Consider the following 12399-nt stretch of genomic DNA (forward strand, 5'->3'; position numbering starts at 1 on the left):
GGCTCATGTGCTGAGGCTCATCGCTTGCTCAGGGCTCCCAACCCCAGGTCTGTCCGTGACTTGAAGTGGAACGCGAACTCTCACACTGAAGGGACAGTCAGAGGAAAGAAGTTTATAGGGAAGCCAGGTGAAGAGCATCAGCCCAGAGTGGCACTCTAGCTTCCAAGAAATAAAATCTAAGGGTCAGAGTTGGAGGAGCTTCGGCCTTGGAAGCAGAGGCGAGGAGGGGCTGACATGTCGGGACCTGGCCATGTGTCCTGTTGCTGGGGCTAGAGGAAGTCGCTGCCCTTGAGGAAGAAAGTACACAATAACAGGTCACATGGCCGGGGAGGGGGCTTCCTGTTTCCCGGCCCCTCCCAGGCTGCCCTCGGCCAGCCCGAGCTTGAGCGGGCAGTGGCCAGAGTGACTCCAAGAATGTCCTGGGACTTGGTTTTCGGACCAAGGTACCCCCCAGGAGGATAGGGAAGTAGAGCGGGCTGAGGGAACCAAATCCCAGGATTAGAATCTCTGGTTCAGGAGAGCCCTGAGGAGGAGAGAGGACTGTTGAACTCCTCCTCCCAAGCCCGGATAGGGGAGGGAGGGGAGCAAAGAGAGAGAGGAAAATCAAGGAGACGGAAAAGAAGGAAGAGGTCAGGGCAACCTTGAGAGGTAGTGAGCTGACCATCAAGGGAGGCATTCAAATGTGCCAAATCTACATTGATAACTCAAGATCCTTTTGGAGAAGTGAAACCAATGCCCATTTCACAGAAGACGAAATTAAGGTTGTCATTTGCTTTGAGCTGAAGTCAGGTTGTGGTTTTAGCGGGTGAGGATAAAGGAGGATTCAGAAGACACTGATTTCTGGATAACAATGAGTGCCAGGGCCACACGGCCCCGAAGCCGGCGAGGGAGACATGCTCTGCCCGTAAGTGTTCCCTGTCCCTGCCACACCCAACCCTGCAAGACTCCAGCACCCAGAGCTGCTTGGCTCAGAGCTCAGCCCTGGGGATCATTTGCAGGGTGAGCTGGACCCTGTGGCAGAGAGTTCAGAGGAGGCTGAGGCAGCCAGTGGGAGCTCTGAGCCGGGCCCTGTGGCATCTCAAGATAGCACCAAGGTGGAACTGTTGGCCCCTGAGGTGGAGGCCAAAGGGCACGGCTTGGAGAGCAGGTAAGGCCCACTTTGTCTGTGTCCCCCACTGCAGGCCTGGCACATCTTTCCCACTCAGAGATGGGTTTATGTCCCTCCCCGACTCACACACATGCCATGGGTCCCATTGCCCTTGGCCTGACTTTCAAGGCCCTGCAGTCCTAGCCTTGTTACAAACCCTCTGTGTGTTAGCTACCCCAAATGACCCCATTTCCAGAAATTTCCATCTCTCACCTCTTCACAGGACTGACAAAGAAGTTGATGGGGACTCTAGCAGGGGACCAGCCCCAGCCCCTGAGGGGCGGCCCCGTGAGGAAACCCACCAGGCCCCAGAGACAGCCCTGCAGGACGGGGAGAACGTCCCCTCTGGACCTGATGTATTTCAGACTCTCCAGCAAGCGCTGAGCTCTCTGGAAGCAGCCGTTGCTGCCTGGCGCCACCGGCCCCCAAACTGTCCTGGGCCAGTGGAGGCAAAGGACGGAAGCGAGGGGGCACCAAAGCCCTGCTTGGAGCAGGAGGGGGCTGGGAGCTGCCAGCGGGAGGCAGCCCGATTGGCTGAAAGGAATGCCTGGCTGCGTTTGGCCTTGGGCAGCCGGGAGGATGAGCTGATCCGCACACAGAACTCCCTGCAGGCCTTCCAGGCTGAGAAGGAGATGCTGCAGAGAGAGGTGAGTTGGGCAGGGCTGCCTCCCAGGGATCCCTGGTGGGAGGGAGGCAGGCCGGGCATAAGACACATTGAATCGTTTGTTCATTTGTGAAGATTTTTTTGGAGCTTTGACTTGCCTTGCTGTTGTTCAGTTGCTCACTCATGTCCAGCAGCCTGCAGCATGCCAGGCTTCTCTGTCTTTCACCATCTCCCAGAGTTTGCTCAAACTTATGTCCATTGAGTCGGTGATGCTATCTAACCCTCTCATCCTTTGTCATCCTCTTCTCCTCCTGCCTTCCAATCTTTCCCAGCATCAGGGTCGTTTCCAATGAGTCGGCTTTTTGTATCAGATGGCCAAAGTATTGGAGCTTCAACTTCAGCATCTGTCCTTCCAATGAGTAGTCAGGGCTGATTTCTTTTAGGATTGACTGGTTTGATCTCCTTGCTGTCCAAGGAATTCTCAAGAGTCTTTTCCAACACCACAGTTCAAAAGCACCAATTCTTTGGTGTTCAGCTTTCTTTATGGTCCAACTCTCACATCCATCATTGACTACTGGAAAAACCATAGCTTGACTATACGGACCTTTGTCGGCAACCCCAAAGAGACAAAGATCCCTTGCAACTTTAGTTAAGAGGATCAGAGAGGCCCATCGAAGAAGTGACACTTGAATAAAGACCACAAGGAGGCAAGGGAGGAAACATGTAAGGAACCGGGGAAGAGCATTTTAGGCAAAAAGAACAGTATACGCAAAGGCTGGAGGTTGGAGTGTGATTAGTGTGTTCAGGAAACAGTGAGGAGGCCAGTATGGGGCTGAGCAGGAGGAGACCAGGGTACCGAGGTGATGGGAGCAGATCCCGGAGGGCCTTGTGGGCCTCAAGGAGGATTTGAACTTTTGCTCTGAGTGAGGTGGAAGGCACGGAGGGCTCTGAGCAAACAAGGATGGAGACCTGATGCAGGTGCTCACAGGCGCCCTCTGGCGACTTTGGGAGGTACAGCTTCTGGAGGGAGAAGGTGGAATCTTGGCGATCCAGGAGGTGGCAACGTTGTGGAGACGGTGACAACCCAGCAGTTTTGGGGGGATGCTGAAGATGGAGCTGGCAGGTGGGATGCGAAAGCTAGAGAGGGGCTGAGGACGAGACCTGGATTGGGAGCCTTAGAGACTGGAAGTGAGACACAGGGAGCCTGTGGGAGGGGTGGGTTTGGAGGAAGGGAGACCAGAGCTCTTAGGCCTTAATCAGCTCAAGATGCCATGAGCCAGCCACATGGGGCCATTAAAGGGCCAGTTTTATGTCCGAGTCCAGAGCCCAGGTGACGTCAGGGCAGGAGGGACACAGATGGTGAGACCTGGGCTGCAGAAGCCCAGCGCAAGGAGTGGAGTCCATTTTTCAGCCGGGAAAGAAAAGTCTTTTTTAAAAAAATTTTACTTCCCTGACCCCTTCCCCCAACTCTGGCAACCACCAACATGTTCCCTGTACCTGTGAGTTTAATTTTTTAAAATTTTAACCTATCATCTAGCTGTGCCCTGCTGCATGGCTTGTGGGATATCAGTTCCCGACCATGGGTTGAACCCCAGGCCACAGCAGTGAAAGCACCAAGTCCTAACCACTAGACCACCATGGAACTCCCTGGTTTTATTTTAGACTCCACATATAAGTGAGATCATGTACTATTTGTCTTTATCTGGCTGACTTATTTCACTTAGCATAGTGCCTTTAAGGTCCTTCTGTGTGCGTGCTAAGTCACTTCAATTGTGTCCAACTCTTTGTGACCCCCATGGACTGTAGCCCATTAGGTTCCTCTGTCCATGGAATTCTCCAAGCAAGAATACTGGAGTGGGTTGCCATTTCCTCCTCCGAGGGATCTTCCCAACCCAGGGATCGAACCCACACCTCCTGCGGCTCCTGGCCCTAAGGTCCTTCTATATTGTCCCAAATGGCAAGATTCCTTTTTTACAGATGAATAATATTTCATTCTATAAATATACTTACCACATCTAATCCATTCATCCATCAGTGGACACTTAGGTTGCTTCTGTGGTTTGGCTCTTGTAAATAGTGCTCCAGTGAACGTGCGGGTGCCGATGTCTTTTCAAGTTAGCATTTTGGTTTCCTTCAGAGAAATACCCAGAAATGGAATTGCTGTATCATAGTCGTTCTATTTTGACTTTTTTGAGGAACTGCCATACTTCTTTCCATAGTGATTGCACCCATTTACATTCTCAACAACGGTGCTCGAAGGTTCCCTTTCCTCAACATCTTCGCCTACACTTATCTTTTGCATTCTTTGTTTCTTTTGGCCTCGCCATTCAGCAAGGCATGCAAGATCTTAGTTCCCCAGGCCAGTGATCGCACCCCTGCCTCCTGCAGTGGAAGGGCGGAGTCCTAAGCACTAGGCTGCCAGCGAAGTCCCTTTCTTGGCTTTTTGATGCTTGCCATTCTAACCGATGTGAGGTGGTCTCATTGTGGTTTTGACTGCATTTTCCTAAGGATTAGTGAGGTTCCCCCAGTGGCTCAGCAGTAAAGAATCCGCCTGCAGTGCAGGAGCCACAGGAGACATGGGCTCGATCTCTGGGTCGGGAAGATCCCCTGGAGGAGAGCATGGCAACCCACTCCAGTATTTTTTCTTTTTTTTTTTGCCTGGAGAATCCCATGGATTCTCATGCCAGAGGAGCCTGGCAGGCTACAGTCCGTAGGGTTGCAAAGAGTCACACACGACTGAAGTGACTGAGCAGGCACGCATGCAAAGATTAGTGATGATGAGCATCTTTTCATGAACCCGCTGGACATCTGGAAAGAGAAGTCTTGATTCAGGGACTGCATGACTGAATGGCTGACCAACAAGTCATGGCTGAATGACTTGCCCAAGGTTGTACAAGAAGCTATTTGGCAGGATGAGAATCTGGGGGGTCCTACCTTCCAGCCAGTGCTCTTGCCACTGCTCCAAGAACAGGTCTTAGGGAAGAATGGCAGGTGGTTGGAGCCACCCCAGCCTTACATTCCCCATTTCCCCACAGGTCCAGGAGCTGCAGGATTCCCTGCTGAGGCTGGAGCCCTTTCCACCTCCTTCCTGTGACCAAGCAGGTGGCTCAGGTAGTGGTTCCAGCAGCTCTGGGGCTGATGGAGAGACCTGGGGCTCACAGGTGAGTGTGTGAAGCTAAAAACCATGGTCTGTTTCAGATCCTTAGGGTTTGGGGCCATGAGACTCAAATCCTGGTCATGTGATCCAATAGTTTCGGGGATTGGAGAAGGCCTAAATCCTAATGCTGGGCTCTCAGTGAAAATTCTGGGTGAATCAAGTCACCTCTTTTCGATAGGATCCCTTCTCCCGGGCTCACCCCCTGCTCCGGCGCCTGCAGAGTGATTCCAGCACCCAGATGCTTGGGTCTCTCCCAACCCAGCCCCTTGCTCCTGAGATGCACATCATGGAAGCCCAGATGGAGCGATTCCGAGGGTAAGAGTCACAAATGCTGGGCTCATAAGGGCACTGGTGCCGCCCAGCTGGGATATAAAGCCAGGAGTCTGGAGCTGGAGTGGGGGTGGGGTGGGGAAGGTGGGGATGGGGTGGGGAAATCAATGGTGTCCTAACTGCCCTTCAAAGTCACTCACTTTTCCCTCTTCCCCCACCTCCGGAGGCAGGAACATTGAGAAACTCAAATGCTTCAACCGCCTACTGTCAGCTGTGCTCCAGGAGTACAAGGGCCGGTGTGAGAGCCTCAGCATGCGGCTGGGCCAGCGGGAGGCTGAGGCCACTGCGCTGCGTCTAGCCTTGCAGTATAGGTCAGTGCACCCCAGCCATGATTCACATGTTTTCTACTGCCTGGGAAGGAAATGGATATCCTCAAAGGATAGTCCTACTTCCCAGAGAGAGACGGAGCCCTCTCAGAAAAGTATTTGCCCTTGCCGTGGAAATTAACTTAAGGCAGTTTTCGTCCCAGGGTGCTAAAGGAATTTACAAACTCCCAGGGTTGGGGTTAGGAGGAGGAGTGACAGATCCAGGAGCAAGTGGGAGTGTCACCTACGCAACAGGATGGCTATGCTGGGGTGCTCAGAACTGCTGTCCCACAGTGAACACTGTGAGGAGGCGTATGGAGCCTTACTCGCTCTCCGGGAGGCAGACTCAGGAGCTGGAAAAGGAGCCTTCGTGGATGACTTGGAGGCAGCTGAGAAGGAAGCTCAGAGGCTCCTAGTCCAAGAGAAGGCTGCCATGGATGGAGTGACACTGCAGGATCCACGTCCAAGGTGCCCTTGGGAGCCCCGGGGACGGGGTGGGCCAGTGAGTGGGGCTCTGGGTGCAGAATGGGGCTCCCAGAACTGGCCCTATATTGGGGGCTGGCATGGCATTAGGTTGGCATTAGGCCTGCCGGAGTTGGCTGTTTTCTACTCAGCAAAGTTGACGTGGTGGTTACAGCCATTGGGGGTGGGATAGGACCCACCAGGGTGGCATGAAGATGGCTCGTGGTGCCCACTGATCAGGTGGTATGATGGTGCTTAATGGGGTTGGCATGATGCTGGTACCCATAGGGGTTGTCATGATGCTGTGTAACAGGGTTGGCAGGTTGAGCAATGGTGCTCATTGAGTTGGTGTGATGGCTTCCCTGTGATGGTGTGAGTGACTGTGCCCATTGGCATGGCGGTGTTCATTCATCACTGATGAATGATCATCGGCGGGCTGATGTTGCCTGTTTGGGTTTACGTTATGGTGTCCACCGTGTTAGTTTGACCATGCCTACCACAGATGGCCTTGGAAGGAACCATCATGGTCAGTAAGATGGAAGATGACAAAGCGCACCAGGATTGCCATGAAGTTAGCGTAGCCACGCTGAGCAGAGTTCACACAGGCCTCTCCTGTCTCCTGTAGCCCCGAAGGCAGCAGCGTGGATAAGCCCACATCACAGGAGGTGGCGTCCCAGCTCCAGGGCTATGTTCAGCGTCTCCAGGAACGCCGTGCTCTGGTGAAGATTCCCCCTGAGCCTGGCTCTACCTGGGTGCCCATATCTACCGTGCCCCACGCAGAAGCCATGGTGCAGGCCATTCTGGGGGCCCAGCCTGGCCCAGCCCTGCCCCGGATGGAGAAGACGCAGATCCAGCAGGACCTGGCGGCCACACGGGTACACATGGGCTGCGGTCACTGTGTTGATCTTTCCTGGTGGGACCAAATCCTTTGCTGAGTCTGAGTGAGATGCAATTAGGGGACCAAGTAGTAAGGGAGAGTTTTGCTGGATATTGTTTGAAATTTGTGACCTGGCGTGAAAGAGCTGGGGGCTTCTCTGGTGACTCAGGAGGTAAAGAATCCGCCTGCCAATGCAGGAGACACGAGTTCGATCCCTGGGTCGGGAAGATCCCCTGGAGAAGGGAATGGCACCCCACTCCAGTAGTCTTGCCTGGAAAATTCCATGGACAGAGGCGCCTGGCGGGCTACAATTCATGGGGTTGCAAAAGAGTCAGACATGACTGAGCAGCTATCACACGCATGAAAGAGCTGAGGTTCTGAATTTGGAGAAACTCCAGATGCTACCATTGAGTTGCTACTCGACTTTGTCTAAGACACTTGCTCTCTCTGAATGGCTATTTCTACAGCTGTAGTTTTTATGGAAGGATTTTTCCTATCATGCAAGATCAAGGTAAGGGTTAGGATTCTTGCCTGAGGAGCCCTCAGTGGGCACCTCCTAGAGGCTCAGTTTTCTCAACGGTTGACCTTCAAGGTACATTTTCTACCCTCTTCTTGGTTTCTCAGGAGACTCTGGCGGACCTGATGCTGCGGCTACAGCTGGTGCGGCGGGAAAAGCGGGCTCTGGAACTGCAGGAGGCTGCCCTCCGAGCCCAGGGCCCAGCCCACGTGCTCCTGCTGGAGCAGCTGCGCTGGGCGCGGGCACAGCTTCGGACTGGCGGGGCCAACAGCAGCGGTGGAGACAGCAGTGGAGGTGGGAGCAGTGGAGATGAAGAGGAGTGGTCCCAGGTGAGTGACCCTGCCTTGGCCCGGTAGGGATAGCAGTATACTACTGGATATGTGGTCCTGGTTAATCCTAGCCTCCTTTGAGCCTCAGTTTCCATTTCTGCACCAAAAAAAGGAGTTGAATGGTAAAAATGCATGTGAAAATTCACGCTTGTACTTCGGAGTTTCTTTCTTTGAGAGTATTGAGCCCAATAAGCCCCAAAGGATTTAGTGTCTTCCACTCACACCTGTCCCTTCTACTTCCCACCTCCAGGCTATTCATACTTTCGTTCCCCACTCCAACAGCTTCAGGTCATGCTTCATATTTTCCTAAATTTTGGCTCCAGCTTACTCCCTGAGGCTTTCCTTCTTGCCCCTACTGTCTAATCATATCTATCCTCTGGTTTAAAGCCTTAGAGGCTTCTGGAACCCTCCTTTGAATCATCTCTTCTACCTCCATGCCTTTCTAAGTGCTACGCCCCTGCCAGGAACACCAGTCACTTTCCTCTTTATCTAAGTCCTTGACTTCCTACAGGTCTGAGCTCAGACATCACCTCCTCTGGGAAGTCCCCGTGAACTGCCTGAAAATGAGATTATTTATTTCCCTTGTTAGGGAACACCTGTATCCTTATTGGGGTATCTCATAAGACTGGGGGCTCTGTAAGTGCAGGGACTGTAGCCACCATAGTCTGTGATGACTTCAGCGTTCAGCTTGGGCTGAACACGCTCTCAGCCTAGGTCAATGTCACTCCCCTCCCTTCTGCCTCCCTCAGGGTCCTCCTGCTCTCCCTGGTGGCAGCAGGGGTATTGATGGGGGCCAAGTGAGCAAAGTGCAGCACCCAGAAGAACTGACCCAGGAACTGTCAGCGTCACTCACTCGGTGTGTGCCTGGGTACTGTGCTGGGGTATGTGTGGCCTGGGTGGGGGTAATATGTGAGAGCCCACTGGGGTGTTGTGTACAGTGAAGGACTGGGTGTACAGCTGTATTCACATGGAAACATCTTGGGCAGATGGGTGGCAGTGGGGAAGGCAGACAGGAGTGGCTATGTCTGTGAGCTCCTCTCTCTCCACCCTTGTACCAGGGCTCTGGGCCTGCGGGAACAGCTGCAGGCTCTGCTGGAAAAGCTAGAAGAGGTGGCTCGGAAGGAACGAGCCAGACGTGCTCAGAGTACTGAGCTGAACAGTGATTTATGCAAAGCTCACAGGTGGGTCTCTCTGTGTAACCTCAGAGGCATCCCTGGCTCTCTCTGGGCCACAGCTTCCCCCCTGTAAGGCGGGGGGCAGGTTCAGTCCATTCCACACCTCCTCTGGGGCCTGATGTGTGTCAGCCCCTGCTGAGTGATGCTGGGACCCCCAGAAGACTCAGTCTCAAAGACTTCCTGTCTGGGGCTGGGAGGACATAGCCCTTGTCTTGGTGGAATGGGGGGCTGTTTCCTGGCTCAGCCTCCTTCTCCCTTCAGCACCTTGGTCATGGCCTTCCGAGGTGCCCACCGGAAGCAGGAAGAGCAACAGCGGAAGCTGGAGCAGCAGATGGCACTGATGGAAGCCCGACAGGCAGAGGAGCTGGCAGTGCTAGAAGCCACCGCAAGGGCCCTGGGGAGGTCCAGACTTCCCTGCCAGCCTTCCCGGCCTGGGGAGACCTTTCTCTAGGCCCTCCTCTGGCTGTCTGGACGTGCCAGATAGTTGTGATAGGTCACATCATAAACTGTTCTGGAGTGACATTGTGTCATGTGGCATGACTTTGCATGTTGAGGCATGTTCTGGGTGATGAGGGCTGATATACCTGAATGTCTGGGGTTTGATGGGGAGAGGGCTGGCATTTGAGAAAGGCTCGGTATCTTTGGTCTGATCCCATGTGGCATGTGAAGAGACATGTCAGAAGGGTCATGGCAGAAGCAGCTTGGGCTGTGGAGACAGGATTCTCATGACTGGCTGGGGGCATTCAGGGTTCAGTGAGGTTACATAGTCAGAGCTGAAATTCCAACCCTTATCTGCCTCCAGAAGCCCAGGAAGGTGTCCACTGGGGCAGGGCACACTTTCCCCTGCCCACCCGCTTCCCAAGGAAATGCTAGGTTCAGTCTGAAGGATATTCCCAAGAGGAAGATACCCGTAACCCAGAGAAGACTGAGGCCGGAGCAGTTCAGCATGTGAAATATTCGCTGGAAGGCCATTGCTCCCTGAGTGGAGGGAGGGGGAAGGGGGAATCAGAGGTGGCCTTAGAACTTGCATTCAAAGAGTGTGGAGCTAACGTAAAGGGCTTTAGGGTGGTGAGCAAAGGGAAGAAACTCTGCAAGTGAGATCTCAGGGGCGTTATACAGCTGTTGTTGAGGAACTCAGGTTTGCTAACCATGGGCAAAGAAGTACACTGCCCTAGGGCGTCTGGATGGCTCCTGGCCAGTCTGAAAAGTTGCCAGTTTCACCTGCAGGAGATGGGAGCTCTGGGAGGTGCCAGTGTCAGATTAATAGCAGGCAAGTGATTAGCATCTTATTTACATAGGCCACGCCCCCGCCCTTCCAGCGGAGTCTGGCAGAGTTGGGAAAGGGTGTTAGGCTCGACACAGACGCCCCGGATTAGTGGCCAGCTGTCCCCTCCTGGGTGGTAGCTGAAATTCAAGACGCGGATTAGATAGATTTTCATTCCCAGCCTGGTGGGGGTGAGGTTCGAGGGGGATTCCAGGCAGCACCTGTGCAGGTGTGTGCGCGGCGCGGCTGCCTCTCGCCGGCAGGGCAAGGCTGACCTGAAGTCGGCGCGAGGCAGCCGCCGAGGCCCAACCTGGTCCTCCGGATCCACAGGAGCCTCGGGCCAGCGCTGGGGGCTGGTGACCTTCGAACCATAAGCACAATCTCCGGACCGTGGCAGGGTTTGCAGAAAGCAGGGAAACAGGCGGGCAAGGTCGCCCGTAGCCCGGCAGAGGACCCGACTGTACGACCCTCTTGTCCGTCTCCCTCCCTAAGAGTCTAAGAGTGACCTTAGCCCCGAGTCTCACAAGGTTGCCCGTGGCCGGGGGGATGGGGCCGAGAGGAAACAAGGCCACCTGTTGGAAGGTGGGGAAGGAGTTCGCCCCGGCGGTGGGGGCGGGAGCTGAGGTCACCGTTGGGGGGCGGGGGCAGGTTCCCAGGCCACCGGTAGCCGGGTCTTGCTGTTCCCACGGGTGCCCCGCAGCAGATGGGCCCAGGCCTCTTTGTCCCTGGTCGCGGCCTCTGCAAGGTCAAATGTCACCGCGGGGCCGCGGCCAGGGGTCAGGTGGGCGGGGCCGGACCTCAGCACTACCCCCCGACCCGGGCCTCCAGCGGCTGCGGGGGCTATAGAGCTCCTGGGCAGAGGCGGGGCAGCCCCCCCCACCCCCCGAAAGGTTGGATCACCTCGAGGTTCTGGAATCTGTGGCAGACCTTCTTCCAATCTCCCACCGGACCCCTCCTCTAGGCTTGTGTCCCTCAAACTCCAGTTCCCTGTCCCCTCCCTTCTCCGGGCCCCCCTCTGACTCCTTGAGCCTTCTCTTCCTTACAAGTCTCTGGCGCTCATATCTGAGACACCCACCTCCACGTCTCTCCCATCAAGGACCCTAGAAAGTTCAGACCAGGGACTTAGGACACCCAACGTCACCCCAAATACCCAGCTAGCATCTCCCATTCCTGGGCCGCAGAACCAAAGGGTCCTCTCTTTAAAAAAAAAAAAAAAAAAAAATATATATATATATATATATATTTTATATATTTTATACATATATTTGGTTGCTCCGGGTCATGGTTGCTGCATGCGCGATCTTTACTTGGGACACCTGAGATCTTACGTCCCCTGCAGTGGAAGCACGGAGCCCTAACCACTGGTCTGCCAGGACCTAAAGGGTCCTCTTTAACCATTCAAGCCCAATGCAGGTTATGGGGCAGAGAACTCCACTCCAGTCAGACCCTTTGAAAGTCCTACCTCATGTCTAACCCTAGTGCTTCTTGTTTTCTGTACTTGCTAAAACCTTCCCCCCACCTCATACCCAGCCACACTCTCCCCAGGAGGCCCAGAGGCCCAGGGCTGGGCATCCATTGCCTGGCTTCTCCAGAACCTTGGTATCCTCTTCACTGCTGCAAGATCTCCAAACATCTCCAGCCCTTGCCAGGGAGGATGCCCCTCAGATGTCAACTGGAGAGGGGGATGGCTTTTCTCAAGGACCCTTCCTGAGAGAGGAGGGTGTAGGAGACAGTGGGGGCAGAGGACCTTTCTCTCCTGCCTGCAGCCCTCAGAGGCCCAGCCACGTGTCCGAGTGTCCAGTTTAGCCCAGGGCAGGGCGGGAGATAAGGCCTGGACCTTCAGGACTCCAAGGTGAAAGGTCACTGCAGGAAGGGCTTTTCCAGCCGGTTAAAGGTTAACAGGCTCAGAAGCAAGGCTCAGGTTTCTTTGCCCAGGGCGGTCAGGAGAGCATACAAAGGGTGTTTAATGTATGCTGGCTGCCGCACCGGGGTCTCGGAGGCAGTGACATGGAGGCGGAGCAGCAGCTGGGAGACTCTGGGGAGCCTGGAAGAGACATCTGTAGTCCAGTCGGCCCCTGGTCAAGCTCTTTCTGTGAAGCATAGAAAGAAAAGGAAATTAAAGGGGAAAGGGGGCAGGGGTGGTGGGCATTCCTGTCGCCTCCAGCCTCGCTGGGCGGGTGGGCGCCCTGCCCCCAGAAGCCTGAAATTCTGGAGAGGGGCCTCCTGACCTCG

General features: G+C 54.7%; 1 protein-coding gene across 1 annotated transcript; it reads left to right on the forward strand.

Annotated features, from left to right (window-relative positions):
- The first annotated feature begins 416 nt into the window (after positions 1-416).
- Positions 417-9354, forward strand: USHBP1 (USH1 protein network component harmonin binding protein 1). Its single transcript, XM_068980671.1, has 12 exons — positions 417-904; positions 999-1147; positions 1371-1794; positions 4787-4912; positions 5087-5223; positions 5409-5549; positions 5838-6011; positions 6631-6880; positions 7507-7728; positions 8478-8584; positions 8787-8909; positions 9165-9354. The coding sequence occupies exons 1-12, from the start codon at positions 851-853 to the stop codon at positions 9352-9354; spliced, it is 2097 nt and encodes a 698-aa protein (XP_068836772.1). The 5' UTR covers positions 417-850.
- The last annotated feature ends 3045 nt before the right edge of the window (positions 9355-12399 follow it).

The sequence above is a fragment of the Capricornis sumatraensis genome, chromosome 9, assembly GCF_032405125.1.
Source record: "Capricornis sumatraensis isolate serow.1 chromosome 9, serow.2, whole genome shotgun sequence".
Lineage (NCBI taxonomy): Eukaryota > Metazoa > Chordata > Mammalia > Artiodactyla > Bovidae > Capricornis > Capricornis sumatraensis.

Bases quoted from the DNA above. Each gene is read 5' to 3' on its own strand.
- USHBP1 (XM_068980671.1), top strand. From the start codon at position 851: ATGAGTGCCAGGGCCACACGGCCCCGAAGCCGGCGAGGGAGACATGCT. The intron at 1,148-1,370 runs GTAAGGCCCACT...ACCTCTTCACAG, and splicing joins GGGCACGGCTTGGAGAGCAG to GACTGACAAAGAAGTTGATG. The intron at 4,913-5,086 runs GTGAGTGTGTGA...TCTTTTCGATAG, and splicing joins GAGAGACCTGGGGCTCACAG to GATCCCTTCTCCCGGGCTCA.